Source organism: Lacerta agilis, chromosome 17 (genome assembly GCF_009819535.1).
Source record: "Lacerta agilis isolate rLacAgi1 chromosome 17, rLacAgi1.pri, whole genome shotgun sequence".
NCBI lineage: Eukaryota > Metazoa > Chordata > Lepidosauria > Squamata > Lacertidae > Lacerta > Lacerta agilis.
The window spans coordinates 39,060,644-39,082,940 of record NC_046328.1 but is presented as its reverse complement, the minus strand read 5'-3'; the positions used below and the strand labels follow the sequence as shown (position 1 = coordinate 39,082,940).

General features: G+C 42.2%; 2 protein-coding genes across 2 annotated transcripts; both read left to right on the top strand.

The window, feature by feature from the left end:
* Nucleotides 1-894: 894 nt before the first annotated feature.
* Nucleotides 895-6,832, top strand: LOC117061491 (vomeronasal type-2 receptor 26-like). The gene is made up of 4 exons (XM_033174329.1): nucleotides 895-1,101; nucleotides 2,897-3,028; nucleotides 5,356-5,482; nucleotides 5,931-6,832. Exons 1-4 carry the CDS (start codon nucleotides 895-897, stop codon nucleotides 6,830-6,832), a joined length of 1,368 nt encoding a protein of 455 aa, XP_033030220.1.
* Nucleotides 6,833-10,566: 3,734 nt separating this feature from the next.
* LOC117061490 (vomeronasal type-2 receptor 26-like) lies at nucleotides 10,567-22,230 on the top strand. The gene is made up of 6 exons (XM_033174328.1): nucleotides 10,567-10,781; nucleotides 14,366-14,543; nucleotides 16,979-17,839; nucleotides 18,983-19,210; nucleotides 20,554-20,680; nucleotides 21,149-22,230. The coding sequence occupies exons 1-6, from the start codon at nucleotides 10,567-10,569 to the stop codon at nucleotides 22,048-22,050; spliced, it is 2,511 nt and encodes an 836-aa protein (XP_033030219.1). The 3' UTR covers nucleotides 22,051-22,230.
* Nucleotides 22,231-22,297: the final 67 nt, after the last annotated feature.

Below are 22,297 nucleotides of genomic sequence, written 5' to 3'. Positions count from 1 at the left end.
GTCAGCTCATGTATGTGACAATGACACCAAACATACAATGGTGTCCTCAGAACACGTTTCCATGTGACTTTTGACAAATAGGGATGTTCAACATCTATATTCTTCTCTTTACATTGTGATCTTGTCACCACCTTCTTTGTTGCTTTATTCTGCTTCTTGGGGTTTCTGTCTTCTGCCTGGTCTGTTTTCTCATCACCTGATCCCATGGCTCTCACCACTTTCTCCCAACTTCATCCTCATCCTCCCTCTGTGTTTCCTTTCACACCATTAACGTCTGGTTTTTCCTTGCAGCAAAGCTTTATCCTCACATTCACAATCACTATCATTTAATCTGTCAGTCACAAATGCTGTAAATCATAGATTTTGGATTATACCTGCTGCTATGCACTCTAAACCATATTGGGTAATAATAATTAATAATTAATAAACCTATGTTTTCTGATCTATTAATCCTAATGGGCCTGACTAACATTGGCTACAGTATTTTTTTTGTACAGCCTCAATTTTATTTGAAGGAGGGAAAGATGGAAACTCAGTTACCTTGAAAGAATAGAATTTGTTCCATCTGATGTGCTCTTGTCTCTACTCTCCACTTACACCAAACACTTACTATCTGAGAGGCACCAGTCAGAATTTCTGACTTAGCAACTTCTCATCCAGTGAATGTCCGTTGGTTGCTGAAAGGAAATGAGGAGTTAAGAGAAGGATGTGGCAACTTATGTACGTCCATGTGAGCTGGGAAGTTACCTATGTGTTTAAGAGGGAGAGGAGGAGAATACCTCTGACACATAGTATAACTCTTTTATTAGTGGAGCACCAAAGTACTACCAGAATACTCTCTCCCTGGTGTTTGCTGTCAAGGAAATAAACGAGAACCCTAATATCGTACCGAATATGAGCTTTGGGTTCCACGTCTACGACAGCTACTTAAATGCAAGGATGACTTATCAGAACACCCTGAAACATCTGTCCATCACAGAAAAGATTGTCCCCAACTTCAAATGTGAGAAGAAGAAGAAAATGATAGCTGTTATTGGGGGACTTGACTCTGACATCTCTCTCCACATGGCTACTCTCTTAGGCATCTACAAGATTCCACAGGTACAGTAAGTGTGGGGACTGTGAAGAGATTCTGCCTCTGGTACAATAGTTATCTTCTGAGTTCTCCATGGTTTCTTTTACTTTGGTTCATTTTTCTGAAAAATGATGTGAAAGATAAAAATATGCCTGATACAAAGGCACCTGGGGGAGCTATGCAGTAGTGGTTGGAGTAGAGGGGCTTCGGTACTTGCCTGACTTTGCTTCCCATGCGTCACTGGGAAGCAGCAGGGAGGTTGGAACAGGGCAAATGCCGCAGCAGGAGTCTTCCTCCTGCTCCCAGGAAGCTGCACAACACCAGTTGAAAGAGGTCAGAGAAACCCTGCTACTCCTCCACACTAACAACTGCTGGAGATGTGCATTATGCTATTGTGATTCCAAGATGCAGCCTTAAATGGATTTCTTTCTTTTTTTACCCTTTTCATTTCCACAAGCATGTGTCCTCTTCTTCTTCTTCTAAAAGGCTTCACAAATATTCATCGGCATCTCAGTGTCCATTGCTCTCATTTTTGTAAGCAGTTCTGGCTAATCCACAGATTTTCCAGTCATTTCTCCTAATGTAATATAATTTTGGATTTCATTTTCTCCAATGTATGCACTTTTGCGACCAGTGTCATTTTCATATAAATCTTTGCTTTTGGTTGGAGAAGCGAATTGCAAAATTCAGAGAAGTACAAATGTCAAAGGATAGCTGCATCTTGGCTCACAAATTGTTTCAGGAATTCTGAATCAGGCATTTTTTAAAAAAATATTAAAATGATAATTGAACTGAATTCCTCTCCTATCCCTAGTTGTGTCTCATCACAAAGGTTCAAACTAAGCAAGGCAGTTGCTTGACCTGATTTTGCCCACTAGCCCCAACCACATTTGCTCAATGGTCAAGAAGACCAAGAAGAAACATATTTTTAAAAAATAAAATTGTCCAGTAGCACCTTAGACACCAACTAAGTTTGTTCTTGGTATGAGCTTTCGTGTGCATGCACACTTCTTCAGGTACCCTGAAACAGAAGTCACCAGCCCTTTATATATAGTGAGAGGGTTGGTATTACTCAGAAGGGTGGTGGGAATGGGTGACCAAGCAGACCAAGAAGTTCTGGAGAGCCATAGGTTCCCCCCTCACGAAATATACCATGACATGCAAGAACGAAAGACCTTCTGAGCAGACAATCCCTCCACAGTTCCGTTGAGCTGTGCTTCTTCTTCCCAAGTAACAGAACTTGTAGGTAGAGGTCCAGATCTTACATTATTTTAATGGTGTACATCACCACAAAATATGTGAAATCGTGAAGCCTTTATGTGTTACCTTCTCAAGGTAGGGTGTGTATGCAAAATTATCAACCAAGGAAGAAGAATTATCAACCAAAGAAGAAGCATCAAATGTCTGATGCTTCCCATGAAATTAGTTACCGTTATCGAGTCCTTACTGCAAAACTGAAGTAGTTATTCAATAAGGGAAAGTGTGGGGGAAATATCATGGGAACCTAAGAACTGAGCAGTTTATGTTCATGGATCTAATATCGCTTAAGAAATACTTCCCTTTAAAAATACATTGTTATAAACAATAAATCTCACAAAGATGTTCTCATTGATGAGTAATGGATTCAGAGTTTTACTTATTCTTACACTATAACACCGCAAAAGCAAGAATCTTGTGCTTAAATTCATTCAAATTCCTCCAATATACCAAACAAAAGAACACCTTATTTACTAACAGAGAAATTCTCATGGGTTTGTTCTTCAAGCAGATACTTGGGATGAACTACAACCATGTGCTCTAACTCTCCAATTCTTCCTCCAGATCGCTTACTGTGTCTTAGCTCCAGTGAGGAGCCTGGAGTTGCAGCCCCAGACATTCTACCGAACGGTGCCCAATGAGAAATATCAATATGCAGGGATTGTCCTGCTACTTCTACATTTCCAGTGGACATGGGTAGGAATTGTGGCATCCGATGATGAAAATGGAGAGGCCTTTCTGCAAAGCTTAGTGCCAATGCTTTCCCAGCATGGAGTCTGCACAGCTTTCAAGCAAAAACTACCAGCCATATCTCAGGGTCTAGATCATTTAATTTCCCTGGAACTCCTTCGGGCCACGTACTCTTTCCTGATGGCCTCAGAAGTCAACATATTGGTTCTGTGTGCAGAACCTCAGACCATTGCAGCTGTGAAATGGATGCAATATTTCTATTCAATAGATGAAGATGTTGCAGAGAAGTCTACAGGCACTGTGTGGATTTTGACAGCCCAGTGGGCTTTCTCTTCAGAAACAATGCAAAGGTATTTTGATATACAAGTCTTTGATGGTGCCTTGTCCTTTGCAATTCACACAGAGAAAGTCCAGGGATTTAAGGAATTCCTTCAGACCCTGAACCCCAACTCTCCAAATGGAGATGGCTTCATCCAGGCTTTTTGGCAACAGGCATTCAACTGTTTATTTTCCACTTCTAAGGGGCACAAGGAAAGCACAAACACCTGCACTGGCCACGAGAATCTGGAGAGCCTTCCTGGGCATATTTTTGAAATGACCATGACTGGCCAAAGTTACAGTATCTATAATGCGGTTTATGCCATTGCACATACTTTACATCAGATGCACTCATCCAGATCGAAACACAGAATGATGGCAGACAGAGGTGGGCATGATCCTCCAAAACTGCAACCTTGGCAGGTGAGATTTCCTATTTGGAATAAACCTTTGCAAAGCTGAGCAAGAGAAAGAATGATTATCAAGAATTAAGAATATGTTTGAAAATATTAAGGTTTGTTTCCACCCATGACTGCACACCCATTCTGTCCACCAACAGCAACTATTTTCTGGAACCTTCATGTGTTTCTGCAGTAAAGAGGAACATATAGGGCTATTTTCAAATGTAATTACATGATCAGCTTTTTAACTCGTTCCCAGTGATGCTCTTTGATTATAGTGGACCTGCAAGTTAAGTTCATATTACATTGGTGGGGGAAAAGTAAAAAAACAAACAGAGAGAAGGGAAAACCCACCATGAGCTTCTCTCCATTTCTTTGTCCCCCTCTCCCTACACACCCACCTTGCAGGAGGGGCAGTTCCAGGTCTTCCTGACATGGCACCATTTTGCCTTTGCACATGAACCCTAGAGCTGACCCTTCATTAGTGGCAAGCTGTACTTAATAGCATACTAATGTGCTCCAAATGTTGTAGGCTACACAGTTCTTGACTACTTCCCATTGTGTTAAAAATATGGATTGATACTTTCTCCTTTCAAAAATTTATAATATCTTTTCCCTTTGTTTTCTTCTGTCTAGCTGCACTCGGTCTTGAGGAGTATCTCCTTTAACAACAGTGCTGGTGACTTAGTGTCCTTTGATGAGAATGGGGAATTAGCAGGTGGATTTGATATTATTAACTGGGTTACTTTTCCAAACCAAACCTTCTCCAGAGTGAAAGTAGGAAAGGTAGTTCCACAAGATTCACAACATGTAGACTTCAGCATGGATGAGGGAGCCATCACATGGCACAGATCTTTTAATCAGGTGGGACTACTGGTTTTTAAAACTTGAGGTATTTTTTATTAAGAATACAAATAATAAGGTTAATGTAGAAATTCTTTATCATTAATAAGCAAATTGTTTAAGTATAACCCATGTTATTTTACCATCGTACATGAGGTGAAAAGTAGAACTTTTCTTCTTTAGAGTTCTGGTTTGAAAGTATATAATGGTAATATATTCCACTATATTGCAAATGAAATATTATTGGCTCCCAACTCCCATCCTCCCTGATCATTGGCCAGGCTGGATTTCAGACTGAGGAGAGTTACAGTCCAATACCATCTGGTGGACCAAAGGTTCCACATCTCAGATATATAGGATTTCAGTCTAACATTTTAATATTTTGCACATGAATGTAGGAGTAAATCATACTGAACCAAGTGAGATTTACATCTCAGAAGACAAGAGGAAACTAAGTTACTCATTTGTTTTGAAAGAAGATTGATTGTCTTGTGGTGCTTCTCTGAGCCGAATGTATGTGCTTCCTATTTTGCCTTCTCTGTCAACTCCCTATTGCCTTCCCCTGTGCTCTCTCAGTCCTCCATCTTTATGCAGATGAAAAATTCAATATCTCTTCTCATTCACTCCCAGTATTTACATTTCTGTTCATTTACGCAAACAACACACCTTTCTGGAACAATGTTCATCAGTCAGCTGATCTCTTCTCTTTGATTAAATCTGTGTTGTTTACAAGGCACAAGAGAGTTACATTTTCTCCTCTTTTTTGGGTAGGTTCCGCCTCTTGCCTTGTGTAATGATCACTGCCAGCCAGGCTACAGCAGGAAAAAGAAGGAAGGCTTGCCATTTTGTTGCTATGATTGTGCTTCGTGTCCAAATGGGATGATTTCAAGTCAAACGGGTAGGAGACATCATCTGCTACATGATTAGGAGTGGATAGTTTTAGATGCGTGAGCCAAAAAATGTATCCTTGCCCAGAACAGTCCTCACCTCATCTCTGAGCCCAAAGTGGTTGCTGTCAAGAATTCTGCATCACCACGAAGATCTCTCTGGGTGCTTTCCAGTGAATCTGGTCTTACTATTTTGCACATTGTACCACTAAGAATTGTGACCAACTCTAGCTAAGGGAACAACCAAAGCCATTGTTTCTGATCACTAACTCTAGATTAAGGACAGAGCAGATGAAAAAAGCCATGTACCTTAGGCCTATCAAAATGTAGAGCCTATTCCGCTTTATACACAGTGGAAGGAGAGTGTACAAACTTTTGTTAATATCCACTTATACTTTCCCCAACTAATTAATGCCTTATTTGTTGGAACTCATATATCACTCATTTGATTTTTTTCAGATATGGATTATTGTTTCCCATGCCAAAATGATCAATTTCCAAACAGGGACAGAGATCAATGCATCCCCAAACGCCAACATTTTCTTTCCTACGCAGAACCTTTGGGCTTCCTTTTAGCCTCCTTGGCTCTGTTCTTTTCTCTGCTCACAGCTTTGATCCTTGGCGTCTTCTCTCGGAATGGGGACACTCCCATTGTCAAAGCCAACAACCGGGACCTCACCTACACTCTGCTCCTTGCCCTGTTGCTCTGCTTCCTCTGCTCCTTGCTCTTCATTGGCCAGCCTCACCCAGTCACCTGCTCTTTACGACAAGCTGCTTTTGGCATCATCTTCTCCATTGCTGTGTCTTGTGTCTTGGCCAAAACCATCATGGTGCTTCTGGCTTTCATGGCCACCAAACCAGGATCCAGGATGAGGAAATGGGTGGGGAAATCTCTGGCCAACTCTCTTCTTCTTGGTTGCTGCTCCGTTCAAACCAGCATTTGTGCTGCTTGGCTCTGCACGGCTCCTCCATTCCCAGATGTGGACATGAACTCTTTGATGGAGGAAATCATTGTGGAATGCAACGAAGGCTCTGTCACCATGTTTTATTCTGTCCTGGGTTATCTGGGATTCCTGGCCATGGTCAGCTTCACGATGGCTTTCCTGGCCAAGAGGTTGCCGGACACCTTCAACGAAGCCAAGTTCATCACCTTCAGCATGTTGGTGTTTTGCAGCGTTTGGCTGTCCTTTGTTCCCTCTTATCTGAGCACCAAAGGAAAGCAGATGGTGGCTGTGGAGGTCTTCTGCATCTTGGCCTCCAGCGCAGGTTTGCTGGGTTGTATCTTTTCCCCCAAATTGTACATAATTCTTCTGAGGCCCGACTTGAACAGCAAAGGCCACTTAATTCTCAGGATCAAATAGGAATCAGCTTTCATTGATGCTTTTAATTTTTGCATTTTTTGCTGGCATTTATTGGATTAAAACCTGACAAAGCAATTCCTTGTTTTTCTCAGTTCTTATCCTTTTCATCTTTTTCATCCTTAGAAATAGCCTCCTTGGCTATATTATACATATATCTATTTATATGTAATCAAGGAAGGCTGCTGATCACATAATGTAGCTGAAAAAGCCTGTATAATATGGTAGAACATTATGAACATTATAAACATTTTTAATCCTTTCAATCATCATTCACTTGAAGATACTCAGTCACATCCAGCTTGCTTCAGAAAATGAGTTTGTCAGATTTCCAAGTGGGGTTTCAAAACAATTGAGTGACATTTATTTCCCACTGGGCACTCATTCATCTAGCAATGTTACGTGAGACCCAGATTCTCTGTAGTTATCTTCTGTGTGTAATGGTTTTGATCTCAGCTACCAATCGCAGACACATCTGGAGATTTGGACACAGTATTTTGCCCTGGGCCCATCCTCATGCTGCCTCTATGACGCTGGGTCTGCAGCTAGGTCTGGAATACAGAGCATGCTCCACCTGGATGGGCCAGTGGGACATGCGCTGGAATGCCTGTATCCCATAAGTTGAGCGAGAGGTGGAGAGAATGACTGGGTCAACAGAAAAAGCATTGGCTTCATCCTGGCAGAAGCTTCCGACCTCAAAAAATGTGAGATGTGCACCCTGGCCAATCCACATCTGTAATCAATAAAGCTGAGGCCAATTTTTAACCCCACAAAGTTGTTCTGTCAATTTGTTATCCTGCCAATTCACTGAACTTCCATTCATAGGGTGCTAAAGGTGTATCCCTCTATGGCACTGAGAGTGAACCTTTTAGAGATAGAGGGCCCAAACTGCAACCCAAAACCCACTTATTTATCACAATGTGCCAACACGTCAATTTAATCTGTATGTCACATTTTTTCTGTGTGTTTCACGTTTCTTCTTTATGACTGTTATTATAATAAATAATCCTTCATAAAAGTTATTGCATTATATTCTTCATTAAATTATCTTTCCATTAATATATAAAGACAGTTTGGCTTGGAGTCTACTAGTTTCGAACAGTCACTGTTGATTTTCGGATCCCTGTACCACACTTGAATGAGCGCCTGAACAAGCTTCTCCATAGTCATACAGTCTACAGCACAGAGGCAACTTTTGCATATAGACCACAAATTTTCAATGGGATTTACATCTGGGGAATTCCCCTGGTCCATCAAGTACCTGCATTTGCTGCTCTGTCATGATAGGGGTTCTTCTACTGTTATTACTAAATCGTCAGCAGAGGCTTTCAATTTATATTCTTTAAATCCAACTCTCATTCCTTTTACATTTTCAGTCACTTTCATATTTCTCATCAGGACATTGAGGACGGTTATAAACAATAGTGGTGACAACGGACACCCCTGTCTTGTTCCTTTTGTAATTTCAAAGTTATCTGTTAATACATTATTGACTATTAGTCTAGCTTTCTGTTCTGAGTATATAAAGGTAAAGGTAAAGGGACCCCTGACCATTGGGTCCAGTTGTGGACAACTCTGGGGTTGCGGCGCTCATCTCGCTTTACTGGCCGAGGGAGCCGGCATACAGCTTCCGGGTCATGGGGCCAGCATGACAAAGCCGCTTCTGGTGAACCAGAGCAGTGCACGGAAACATCGTTTACCTTCCTGCCGGAGCGGTACCTATTTATCTACTTGCACTTTGACGTGCTTTTGAAGTGCTAAGTAGGCAGGAGCTGGGACAGAGCAACGGGAGCTCACCCTGTTGCAGGGATTCAAACCGCCGACCTTCTATCAGCAAGCCCTAGTAGGGCAGATAGAGAGTGGCTGGGCTGAAGAGCATTTCAGCTGTCAAGAGCACCTACCAAGCCCTGTGCGAAGTGCTTTACAAGTGCTGATGATGTTCTGATAGTTCAGGCTTGCAAAGCTGCGTTCATGGAGCTACGGAAACCCCAACTACCAGCTCTTTGGGGTTCTTGCATAGCTCCATATGCAGCACTGTGAGGCCCCAAAGACCAGCTGATAGCAGGGGCTGCAGAGCACCGTGTTTGCTGAGTTTCAGCCCCAAGGACCAGCTGATCATTCGTGTGGGGAAAATGGGTTCTCTGGTGTCCCTGGGATATTGGATGATGGAGAGGAATGCTGCCCCATCCACATGTCGACCTTTGGCCCACCGGGGATGTGGGAGATGAGGATCCAGGTCACCTCTCAGATCAAGTTCCCCACAAGGTCACGAGATCAACCATGTTGTTTACAATAAAGCTTTAGGCCTCAAAAAATGATGGAGGTCGATTTAGTTAAAAAACCACAGCCTGCAATTTTTAGCACAAGAAAGTAGAATTAAGAATATTCATGATACAAAGAATACTATAGCATTTCCCCTTTGGACATAACTTGTTCAGAATTGATTGCTATAGTAGTTTTTTTAAGCATTCTAAAGCTCATAGAGAAAGATTCTAAAGAAATTAGAATTAAGAATATTCATGATATTCCAAGAGCATTCAAAGACAGCAGCAACTACCTGACTTTTAGAAGACATCTGAAGGCAGTCCTTTTAGGGAAGCTTTTAATGTTTGATTGATTATTGTATATTCATATTTTGTTGGAAGCTGCCCAGAGTGGCTGGGGAAACCCAGACAGATGGGTGGGGTATAAATAATAAATTATTATTATGATGATACAAAGAATACTATAGCATTTCCCCTTTGGACATAACTTGTTCAGAACTGATTGCTATAGTAGTTTTTTAAGCATTCTAAAGCTCATAGAGAAAGATTCTAAATCACTGAATTCACAGATTTATAAACTTGATTACTGCATATTTATCTATTTATTCCACTTATATACCATGGTTCTCCTCCTCCCCATTTCATCTTCACAACAACCCTGTGAGGTAGGTTAGGCTAAGAGGCTGTCACCTGCCCAAGGTCACCCTGTGAGCTTCATGGCTAAGTGGGGATTCGAACCCTGGTCTCCCATGTCCTCGTCCAACACTCTAACCATTACATCACACTGGCTCTCAACTGAAAATTATGGTTTGTCCATATGGTGTCAGTTAATGTAATGAGAATTTTGGTTGATGAAATGGATAAGGGACTTGATTTAAAGGTTGTGCATAGTGTGTTCTACCTCTTTGGACAATCGACTGCAAAGCAGTTATTTTTTTATTCTATATTTTCATCTTAAGTAGTTTCTAGGTATCCTTTTCTCTCTCTTTGGTTGAGTCTCCATAAACTCTTATTGCTCTCCCTACTAAGGAGGACCAGCTGGGACTTTGGCTGTGATGTGATAAACATGCTTCCCACCCCCAAAATCACTGAGAAGCTGATTAAGTCTCCTGTAATTATCAAAGAAATCACAATCATTTCTTTGACTCTCTGGGGAAGTTCCAGTAGCTGCATGAAAACTATGAATCAAGACTTGCAGATACTGTTAATATCTCCTGTGATGTTCAGAGTTTGGCCTTACACCAAGGGCTCTGTCAGACTGATCACTGATTCTTCTCCCTGCAAAAATCTGACTTTCATAACCATCCCAGTGAGACTTTGCTGCTCAGAAACACTCAGATGACAATGTGCAAAGAGATGAATTGTTGCCCAAATAATTCCCTGCAACATGGTAGTATTTGCAATCTTGGTATTTGTGCTGCTGCCTCAGACTGTGTGCAAGTTTCCTCTTGCTGCTACAATACTCTGTGCAGAATGGTACTTTCTATGATGTTGGCATCAGTGCTGCTTCCTCCCCATGAGTGCAAGGCTGCTGTTGCTAAGTGTTCCATCACTGGCCCTCTTCCTATTCTTCACAAATATTACCAGTCTGGAGATCTTGTTATTGCTGGCATTATGTCTCAAATCTATATAACTTCAAGCATAGCCTTCAATGAACCTCCTACACCTGAAATCTTCGATGACATTTTGTAAGGAAGTGTGTGTGTTTAAAAAACGTATTGTATATCTTTAATGAATATATTTCTGCTTTTGACATATGATGATGGTGATGCTCATTACACAAGTGGTCAAAAATGTGGAAAGCTTTAGGAAAAGCTGTATTTCTAATGTCTGACAGCCCATAAGAAAAGTACAATATTAGAATGAACTTCTACAGTGTATCATTAGAAAGTTAATCTAATGCAGAATATTAGGCCACAAACTGTGTTGAATAGCCCTGTCCTGAATTCAAGAGAATATTTGTGGAGCTGATGAAACAAACCTTTTTATTCAGAAGCAACCAAGGAATAAAGGACAATTGGTAGAAGCAGTCGTACAATCTTGGTTTCACTTTAAAACACCTGATGAATTAAAATCTTTGGTTCACTCCATGGGATGATCTGTCCAGCACTCGTCATACCTCTGGTAAGGAGCACATCATGACCATCTTCAGTTTGGACAATTTCATAGTCTAAGAGATGCCAGTGATTCAACCATGATATTTTATTTTTATTTTTTGTTGAAAGTGTGTGCTGATAATAACAAGGTTGTGCGCTGCACATACTGTCAAAAGTAAGATTCTGTTCTGGTTGCTGTTGCCAATTCCTTCTTTCACAATAGTCCCAGGCCACAGATCAAAATCTCACCCAACTCTTGCATTAGAATCACCCAGGAGCATAATTTTATCCTCCTTGGGTGTCTCTGATAGGATGGCATTTTTCTTTAATGTCTTCTTCGGCATCCCGTGTTGGTGCATAAACATTTAGAATAGTAGCCTGTTGGTTTTTGGTGAGTTATATTCAAAGGGTTGAAAGTCGCTCATTAATGCCAGTGGGAACTTCTGACAAGAACTTCACAAGATAGTTTTAGATAGCAACGCCTACTCCATGTATTTGATGTTCTTGATCAGGTAGACCTTTCCAGAAGAATGCGTAGCCTCCTTGTTCTTCCTTCAGTTGTGCCTCTCCTGCTATTCGAGTTTCTTGAAGCGCTGCAATACCAATGTGAAAATGTTGCAGCTCTCTTGCAATGATGATAATCCTGTGTTCAGGGTGCTCATTATCTGTTCTCTCTGTATTCCATGTTGCAAAGTTCAATTGTGTTTTACTACTGCTGGGTGGTGACCCCACTGGGCACGGTAATCCAGTCAGGGGAAAAGGGAGGCAGGCTATGTTTAGGGCACCTTTTCTAGCCCCTCCCCCTATTCAGGGTGAGCAGAGTGGATCCTAAATAGAACTGCAGAGTCATGGATATAGCTGCTAAACTAAGGTTACCAGATTTTTTTCAATGAATCTGGGGACACTTTTCAACTTCCTACTAAATAGATGGATTTTGTCAGGGGACTGATTTGTAAATCCAGGGACTGTCCCTGGGAAACGGGGACATCTGGTTACCTTATGCTAAACTACTCAACTGCCTCATTCCTTAAGTTAGAATGATTAAATGTGTGTCCGCCACCCATGTGCTGGTTCATGACTAGGGGCCTACAGATTTCACTGTCCTGACCCTGTTAAAATTTCCCTATCGCCATGGGACTTTTTGGGGTTTGGGATAGATTTTTGGAAGACACCTGTGTGTGAATTTGTTTTATGTGTGTAGACCAATGCACAGTTTTCTCAGTAAGGCTCTGTTCTGGTGGCAAAAATTTCACAATGACTGGTAGAGTCTTATCTGCTGCAACCTTCATCCACCTTCACAGCCGTTGCGTGGCAATGTCCCTCCCTCCCCGAATGAATAATGACACATGAGACGTTGTATAGATTTTAATGGGCGTAAAGGCCACAACTTTATTGGTTACGGATGTTGAGCGGTATTGGCTTAGGCATTGGACCCTAACCACTATATCTGACCCTAACCCGAGTGTTGGAAGTCTGTGAAGGGTTAACCACCAAGAGGAGCCCCACTGATGCTTATCAAGTGGAACTCCCCTTGTGATCACCGTTGGGGAGTGGCTTAGGCCCTAACCTCCCTAGGCTTCGGACAGGGCCATGCCCCCGGAAACCTTTAATGGAATACCCTTCCAATGAGGGGCAGGTGATGGCGCTACCTCCCTGGGGGAGGTGATGGCGCTACCTCCCTCAGCTGGGGGGCAGAGAAGGAGAGGGGGAAGGATTCCCACTGTCTCCTAGTTAAAGGGGTGCTGGCCACACCCCTCAGCCGACCGGATTGGTCGGCCTTCAGGGGAACGGCGGGAATCCGGCCAATCGCGCAGGGGCTGAGTCTCAGCCCCTGCGCACGTGTTTGGGTCGTGACACCCGCAATGCCACCTCCTGCTGAGGTGTGGAAGTGGCTTTGTGACATGCCGCTTGTTATCTTCTGCCTGTCCTGCCATTGAGGACTTCTTGGATCATTCTTTGTCTAGCTCCTCCCCTTTGACATTACCGCCTTAGGTGACCCTGCTGGGAGTATGAGACTCCCGATGGCTTTGCCCACAAGGGTCATAGGAACATGCAAGTCCACTCACCACGACAAGGTGATGATCCAGCAACTGAGTATTTGGCTATAACCTTTGATAGAATAAGGATAATTCAACACTGTTTGTTGCATAATATTCTGCATTAGAATATATATATATATATATATATATATATATATATATATATATATATATATATATATATATATAGTCTTAATATAAACAATACTGATGTTATGAGCCAGAGATACAGACATGCTTTCCAAAATGTTTTCACAATATCGGCCACTAGTATATGATGATTCCTACCACCTTTTTTCCTTCCACATAGTTCTGGTGTTTATGAGACATGGGGGCAGATCTGATATCTCAAACCCACTACTGTAGTGTATGATAACCTTCTTCTTTTTATATGGTAGGCTAATACCAGTGTATAATTTTTTTTAACAAAAGTTTGGTTTGCAAGGTAGCATAAAAAGTAACATCCCCATTCACTTTGTTAAGGCTTTCTGCTCATTTACCATGGTGAGCTAAGGATATCTTATTTAATATTTGACTTTAATCAAAGCCAAGTGGTAATTCATTCAGAGTTAGAGGTGTTTTTATTATAAGCTTTTGGTAACCAGATTTTCTCCTCCTCCTTCGTAGAACAGAACTAGTATCAATCAGGGCCAGGCCAGCTGTGAGGCAAACTAAAGCAGCTGCCTTGGGCCAGGGAATTCTTGCTGCTGCCATTGTACAGCTACCATGGCTGCCATGGTGGTTTCCAGTGAGATCTCCTAAGATCTTGTGATCTCACAGAGTTTATCACCAGAAGACACCAGGGGGTAGGGGGTGAGGTGGGGCTGAGGAACCTCCCCGTGAGATGTGGCATCATGTGCATGTATCTGGGCATGGATGATTGTATTTAGCAGGACTGAAAGCCATGCCAGGAGTTAGATGTCTAAGGAAGCAAAACATCCAGGTTTCTGTTTCAATATATCCGCACACTTAATCCATTTTTGTGAAGGTGAACTGTTATGTACTATGTTGCTCTCAATGCAGACCAATGACACAACTCTACCAGCATATCCTGGCTTTGGCATTTGCAGTAAACGAGATAAATGAAAATCCCGAAATCTTGCCCAATATCTCCCTGGGTTTCCGTATCTATAACAGCCATTTCAGTCCAAGCTGGACCTACCAAGCATCCATGGAACTTCTCTCTAGCCAAGAAAGACTCCTCCCCAACTACAAGTGTGACGTTCAGGGGACTCCAAAGGCGGTCATTGGGGGGCCAAACTCTGATTTATGTCTCCACATGTCAACCATCCTGTCCATGTACAAGATGCCAAGAGTAAGAGGTCTGCATGGAAAATGGGTCATCATGAAAGCCGTTTAAAGTTGCCTTTGACTAAGTCTCATGGGGTTGCATGCTGGTAATTGAAGAACAAAATATCCAGGAAATGGCAAATTGTGGGTCTAGGTTGCCATTTTAAAACCAAAAATGCAGGTTGTGGAAAATGTGTCTGCTTCAGTTCCAGACATCCTTAAAAACTCAGGTGGAAGAATTCCTTATGGGACACTTCACTGCTTTGCACGACTGTAACAAAACGCCCTGCTGCTTGGGTGTTTGCTATGCCTGCTGAGAAATCACTTATATATTTCCCGATATAACTTTAACATTCCAAATCAACAGAAATAAGTGATATTTGAAGCCTTCAGAAGCATATTCCACTCAGTAAAACTATAAACACCATGGATTATCTAGCTGTTTTTGTCTGAGGTAAAGGTCAACCTCAGGCAGAAGCTGAACAAATAAGAAAGATTTATTTTAAAGAACGAAGTTGGTAAAACAAAAGACGTATCAGGAGATAAAGTTCTTTCAGGAAACAGTTAACTTATTAATAATTACATTAAATTTAGTGGATGTTACAGGCTTCAGAACAAGGTAGTGAACGTACAGCTTCTTTTAAATGGCAGTTGCTTATCTTCAGTTATTACACTTCAGTTTTATGTTACAACTGGTAAACCATCAGCTCATTTCCAGTTTCGTTACTTCAGTTTCTTAAACCTAATTGCATAGGTGTTACAGTTTCAGACTTTGAAAATTCTTTCTAGTAGCACCTTAGAGACCAACTGAGTTTGTTCCTGGTATGAGCTTTCGTGTGCATGCACACTTCTTCAGATACGAAGAAGTGTGCATGCACACGAAAGCTCATACCAGGAACAAACTCAGTTGGTCTCTAAGGTGCTACTAGAAAGAATTTTCGATTTTGTTTTGACTATGGCAGACCAACACGGCTACCCACCTGTAACAGTTTCAGACTTTGCCTCTTATACAAGGTAGTACATTCTGTAAGTTTCCCCACCTTCTATCCACCCCACTCCTTATGTTCTCCAAATAGCCCAGCAGCCCCCGGGGATCTCTCCAGCCCTCTTAAGGGGTTTGGGTGTCTTCTCTTTCTAGGATCTCTTCCCTCCTAACTGGAAGCAGACCCAAGCATACAGGATCCTGCAGAGGTTCCATTTTCTTAAGAGGATTGAGGGGGCCCATGTGCAATGCAGCATGATAAGATAAGATAAGATTTCTTTATTGTCATTGTACAAGTACAACATTGTACAAGTGCAACAAAATTGGATGCCATCCCATAAAAACATAACAAAAAACAGCACAAAAAAGAAAACACATTGTCAGCCACCCATGCACATACGTACACACCCATCACAACTCTCCAAGGTCACATTATCTGGTTACAGCATTTAAGATGGTTATAGCTCTTGGGTAGAAACTATTGTTCAATCTATTTTTTTCTTGATCTAATTGTTCTATATCTCTTGCCTGAAGGCAGTGGTGCAAAAAGACTATATCCCGGATGAGATGGATCCTGTAAAATATTGTTTACTTTTTTAAGGCAACGGGAACTGTATAGTTCTTCCAAAGATGGAAGAGGATGACCAATAATTTTCCGGGCTGTGGTTATGACCTTCGGTAGTACCTTCCTCTCCATGGCTGTGCAGCTGGAAAAAAAAGCACAGATACAGTATGTAAGAATGCTCTCTATGGAGCCTCGGTAGAAGGACACCAGCAGTCTCTCACTCAGATTGTTCTTCTTTAAAAGTCTGAGGAAATAAATTCTCTGCTGGGCCTTCTTTACCAGAGCAGTAGTATTTGCGCTCCAAGTCATACCCTGCTCCATAGTCACTCCCAAAAATTTAAATACTGTCACCCTCTCCACCCGGTCCTCACCGATATACAGGGGCTGAATACCTGCCTCCCCCCCCCCCCGTAATCCACCACCAGTTCCTTGGTCTTGGCAGTATTAAGAGCCAGATTATTTTCTCTACACCAAACACAGAGCCACTCCACCTTGTTCTGATAGGCGGACTCATCCCCTCCTGACGTGAGCCCCACCACAGTAGTGTCCTCAGCAAACTTGATGATTTTGTTGCTGGAATAGATGGCTGTGCAGTCCTACATATAGAGGTTATAGAGCAGGGGACTCAACACACAACCCTGTGGTGAGCCAGTGTGAAGGCTAAGGGCTGTGGGCATATGTGACCCTACTCTAACTCTGACATCATGACTTCATGCGTGTGATGAAGTCATGTATGCGTGTGATGAAGTCCAAGTATTTCAACAAACTGCAAATTCTAAACTAACATAAATAAACAAAAAGCTGGATCCCTTTGGTTAATATATTGAAATCTGGTTTTGAGTCTAACTGGTGTTTTGATATCAGCATTTGTTATCCCCTTTCCCCTCTTCGTTTTAATCCTGACCCTCTTTAGCTCATCTATGGCTCTTCTCCTGTGACGACCAATGACGTTCAAGGCCTTTTCACCCACTGGATATTCCCAGATGGGACTCAGCAATACGAGGGGATCCTCCAGTTACTGCTGCATTTCCGTTGGGTGTGGATTGGTGTGCTTTTTCTCAATGACGACACTGGAGAGAGATTTGTACAAAATGTTCTCCCCATGTTTGCCCAGAAGGGTATCTGCTTTGACTTTATAGAAAGTTTCCCTATGGATACCTCTTCTGGTGACTTTGATGAATTAGTGGAAGAAGCTTCTAAAACAACCAGCATTATTGTGGGGAGCACTGCCAGTGTTGTAGTTGTGCATGGAGAAATTCACACAATTATGGTAATGAGAACAATACCCAGACTTGCAGAAACGAATGATGTGCCAATGCACGGAAATACAAAAGTCTGGATTATGACAGCCCAGATGGATTTCACCTCATTACGCATTCAAAGAAGTTGGGACATCACATTCCTCCATGGGGCTCTATCCCTTGCAGCTCACTCTAAGGACCTTCCAGGATTCCAGAAATTTATTCAGATGAGAAACCCTACCTTGGAAAAAGAAGATGGCTTTCTCAGGGTTTTCTGGGAAGAGGCATTTGATTGTGGTTTTCATGATTCTGCTTCAGAGAAGAAAGATGGCAAATTCTGCACTGGGGAGGAGAATATTGAGAGCCTTCCTGGCTCTGTTTTTGAAACGAGCATGACAGCCCACAGCTACAGCATCTACAATGCAGTCTATGTTTTGGCACATGCTTTGCACACCATGCAGTCCACTAAATTAAACTGCAGAGCAATGGCAGGTGGAGCAAGGTGGGAACTTACAGATCAACAGCCGTGGCAGGTAATGTTGTCTTCCAGTTAATACAGGTGTCTGTAATCAACTCTGGAGCTCAGCCAAAGGGGGCACTTTTATTGAATACCTTTGTCTGTAGGGGAAACCCATTCCTCTTTCCTTTCAGGGGAGGAAATGACTATCCACTAATGGTTAGGATAACATAATGGATGAAATTCTGCCATTACTTTATAGTGGGTTCAGTTGTCCTTGGAATTGCAAAATATGGCTATAGATAGATGCTATCACTGTTTGTACAAAGGCAGCACTGTTTTCGTGGAAACATTCCAGGAAAGTGATGAACAGCTTATCTACACAGCTTATCCACCTATCTCAGGGATCGGTAAGGTTTATCGGCCATGGGCCGGATAATTCCCATGCAGATGGTCTGTGAGCTGGACTGGCGTAGCGCAATGCTGTAAATCGAGTCTGTGCATGCCCAGACGCCGAAATTCGTGCCTGCGCAGAAGCAATTTTCAGCTTCTGGACATGCACGGACACAATTTCCAGTATCTGCACATGTGCAGACATGATTTCTGGCACCGCTCGGTGAATCCCCACACTGCGCTGTGCTGGTTTAGTGCAGCGAGTTGGGGACTCGCAGAGCAGGCAGCTCGGTTCGGGGGTGGCTCATGGGCCAGAAAAAGGTCTTCGCTGGCCGCATCCAGCACATGGGCTGCATGTTGCCAACCCCTGACCTATCTGAAGGAATGTCCTGTCTAATATTTGTGGTGTAAGTTCTATGAAATTTAGGCCAAGACTTGCTGTAATTGTTAAAAAAACCACACCTTATCTTCACAATGAATATTACTACAGGGCTTTTTTCAGCCAGAACTTGCTGGAACTCAGTTCGGCACCACTCAGGTGGATGCCATTGCCATTCCAAGGGAACGAGGGAGGTGTTTGTGGTGAGTTCCAGCACCTCTTTTTCTAGAAAATTGCACTGCTCATTAATTCCTTTTTCCTTTTTAGCTCCATCCATTTTTGAAGAGACTCATTAAAAACAGAGAGGGAAAGACATGAACACACATCTTTTAAAGAGACCATGTACTCTTTAATACTCTTAAATGCTAAAGATGAGCACTCTATTTGTACAAATACTACTAATATTTTGGCATGTTCATTAATTGCTTTTTTCCTCCTCAAACTTAGGTCCATCACTTTCTGGGAAGTGTTTCATTTAATAATAGTGCTGGGGAAGAAGTTTCCTTTGACCAAAATGGGGAATTAGTAGCTGGATTTGATATAATAAATTGGGTCACATTCCCAAATCAGTCATTTCTGAGAGTCAAAGTTGGAACAATGGACCCACAATCTCCCCCAGAAAAGAGGTTAACCATTCATGATGATGTCATCATGTGGTCCAACTGGTTCAACCAGGTAAGAATCTGTTCAGTGTTTTCTCTAGTCCGAAAACTGCCTCATTGCAATATGTAGAATCATCAATTATCAGAGTCAGACTTCATCTGTTAAGGAAATATCAGGTTATAGCACTGATAAAAGGAAAGTTATTTTCTTTCAAGGTCTATTTGCAGAAGTGTCTCAGCTATAAAGAAAGTGTCAGTAGTCAATGAAATTCGAGGAAGCCCAGTATGTCTTTTAATTAGTACCTGTATATGTATTATTATTGTTCCTTCCTTGTCAGAATTCTACACAGGCCCCCAACCCATTATGGGACTGGGCCAGGAAACACTTGGGCCAAAATCAACCTCTTTCAGTCAATATGGCCGAATGCAGAAAGGTTTAATCTTGCTTGGAACCCACTGGTCAAGAAGACCCCTGCAGCCAGGAGGATTGGACCCTCTGCTCAGGAGCTGGTGAATGGAGGACTCAATCCTGCTCCATTTGACTGCACTCATGTGCCCCCCCTGCTTGGAACAGGCACACATATCCAAAGTACAGTGTGGTTACAGACTTTCAGCTGTTTGTAAAATCAACTGAAATAGCTCAACTCAATGGATGCTTCAAATGGTTTCAACAAATTGAACTGAAAATGCAACTTATACTGGCTTCTTCAGTCTCACTATTATTCACCCCTTGAATAGAATCCATCACAACAGCACAAATATAACAGGTGTTGTCTCAAGCGCACCTGATGCAACTATTCAAGGGCTTCAGGTGTGCTTGAGCTGGAACACATGAAATACCTGATCTGGCAAGGGGTTTTCTTGAGTGTCAAATGTTGCTGTGTGTTAGAAATATGGCTAAGTCAGGACAATGGTCCAAGAAGGTAAGAGATCATTACCCTTCACAAACAAGGATACAACTACACAAAAAGAAAGCAAAGGCACTGAGTGTTGCTAGAGAAACCATTGGAAGCATAGTTTGCAAGTTCCAAGTTAAAGGAACAGTGGTTAGACTACCTGGACGGGGTAGAATTTCAATAATTTCGATTGTCAAAAACACTTGAGCAATTTCTATATTCATTCAAGCCAATAAGCTTTCACCCGAACATTTTATAATTTGATAAGATATTGCCATGAAGAACTTCAAATACTTATCAATATGGTTTTCATAAAGACAAAGGTACTGAACTAATGGGAGAAGTTTCAATCCTACAATGAGCACTGAATTTAAGATCAAATAAAGATCTTAAATAAGATCAGATAAAACAAAACAAAAAATCTAAATCAATCTATGACTTAACTGTCATTTTTACTATCTGAAGATAGGTCAGTGAGATGCAAACTCCCAAACGATTTCCTACTTTCATTTATGAATAGGCACAACCCACTTCTCTGTGTAATGAGAATTGTCATGTAGGTTATAGAAAGAACAAGAAGGAAGGGAAGCCATTCTGCTGCTATGATTGCCTTCCATGTCCAGAAGGGAAGATCTCAAACAAGGAGGGTAAGGAATGCAACACACACACACACACACACACACACACACACACACACACAACCTGTTATGTCTCTTTTATCTGTACATCAGAAGCTCATTTCTCTAGTGGGAAAACAGTATGGAAGTAGCCAATATATATTCTGGCATCTCTTAAATCATAGGAAGGCAAACTAAGGCCCGGGGGCCGGATCTGGCCCAATCACCTTCTGAATCCAGCCCACGGACGGTCCAGGAATCAGCATGTTTTTACATGAGTAGAATGTGTCCTTTTATTTAAAATGCATCTCTGGGTTATTTGTGGGGCATAAAAATTCATTCACCCCCCCAAAAATATAGTCTGGCCCCCCACAAGGTCTGAGGGACAGTGGACTGGCCCCCTGCTGAAAAAGTTTGCTGACCCCTGTCTTAGATGCATTGTGCCAATTTGAGGACAGAAGACCTATTTAAAAAATAAGATTTGATTGTTTCCCCCAGACATGGCTGACTGTTTGGAATGCCCTGGAGATCAATATGCAAACAATGAACAGGACGGCTGCCTCCCCAAAGACAAAACCTTCTTGTCTTATGGAGAACCGTTGGGGATCAGCTTGGCCACCCTTGCCCTCTTCTTTTCCTGCATCACAGCTTTGGTGCTTCAAATATTCACAAAGCACAGAGATACTCCCATAGTTAAAGCCAACAACCGCAACCTAACTTACATTCTCCTCCTTTTCCTCCTGCTCTCCTTCCTTTCTGCTCTGCTCTTCATTGGCCAGCCTGAGGAAGTCACCTGCCTCCTTCGACAAACGGCTTTTGGCATCATCTTCTCAGTGGCAATTTCTTGCATCTTGGCCAAAACTGCCATTGTGGTTCTAGCTTTCATGGCCACCAAGCCAGGGTCCCGGACGAGGAAGTGGGTAGGGAAGCCACTGGGCACCCCAATTGTATTTTCCTGCTCCCTTACACAAGTGACAATTTGTACTGTGTGGCTGGCCACCTCTCCCCCATTCCCAGATGTTGACATGAACTCGATGACTGAAGAAATGATACTAGAATGTAATGAAGGTTCCACTATCATGTTTTATTGTGTCCTGGGATTCATGGGCTTGCTGGCCATAGTCAGCTTCACTGTTGCCTTCCTGGCTCGAAGGTTGCCTGACAGTTTCAATGAAGCCAAATTCATCACCTTCAGCATGTTGGTCTTTTGCAGTGTGTGGCTCTCCTTCGTTCCAACCTACTTGAGCACCAAGGGCAAATACATGGTGGCTGTGGAGATCTTCTCCATCTTGGCCTCCAGTTTGGGGTTACTGGGCTGCATCTTTTCCCCCAAATGCTATGTTATTTTACTGAGGCCTGAGCTGAACAGCAGGGAGCAGCTAATACGAAGACAGTTTTAAATAATCAAGAAGTCTGAATCATGCTCGTAATTCTAGGTGTCTGTTATTGCTGTTTTATTTACATGTATGTAATTAGAAATCTGGGATATTCATGTCCCTTGAAATTAAATAATCAACAAGTAAACAAATAATTAAAGAGTTAACAAGTAAAAAATAAAAAAGATCTCCTTTGGGAGAAATTGTGAGGACACAATTATGGCAGTGGTGAATTGATTACTGATTCTGTGCCAGTGCTTTTGAGCACAAC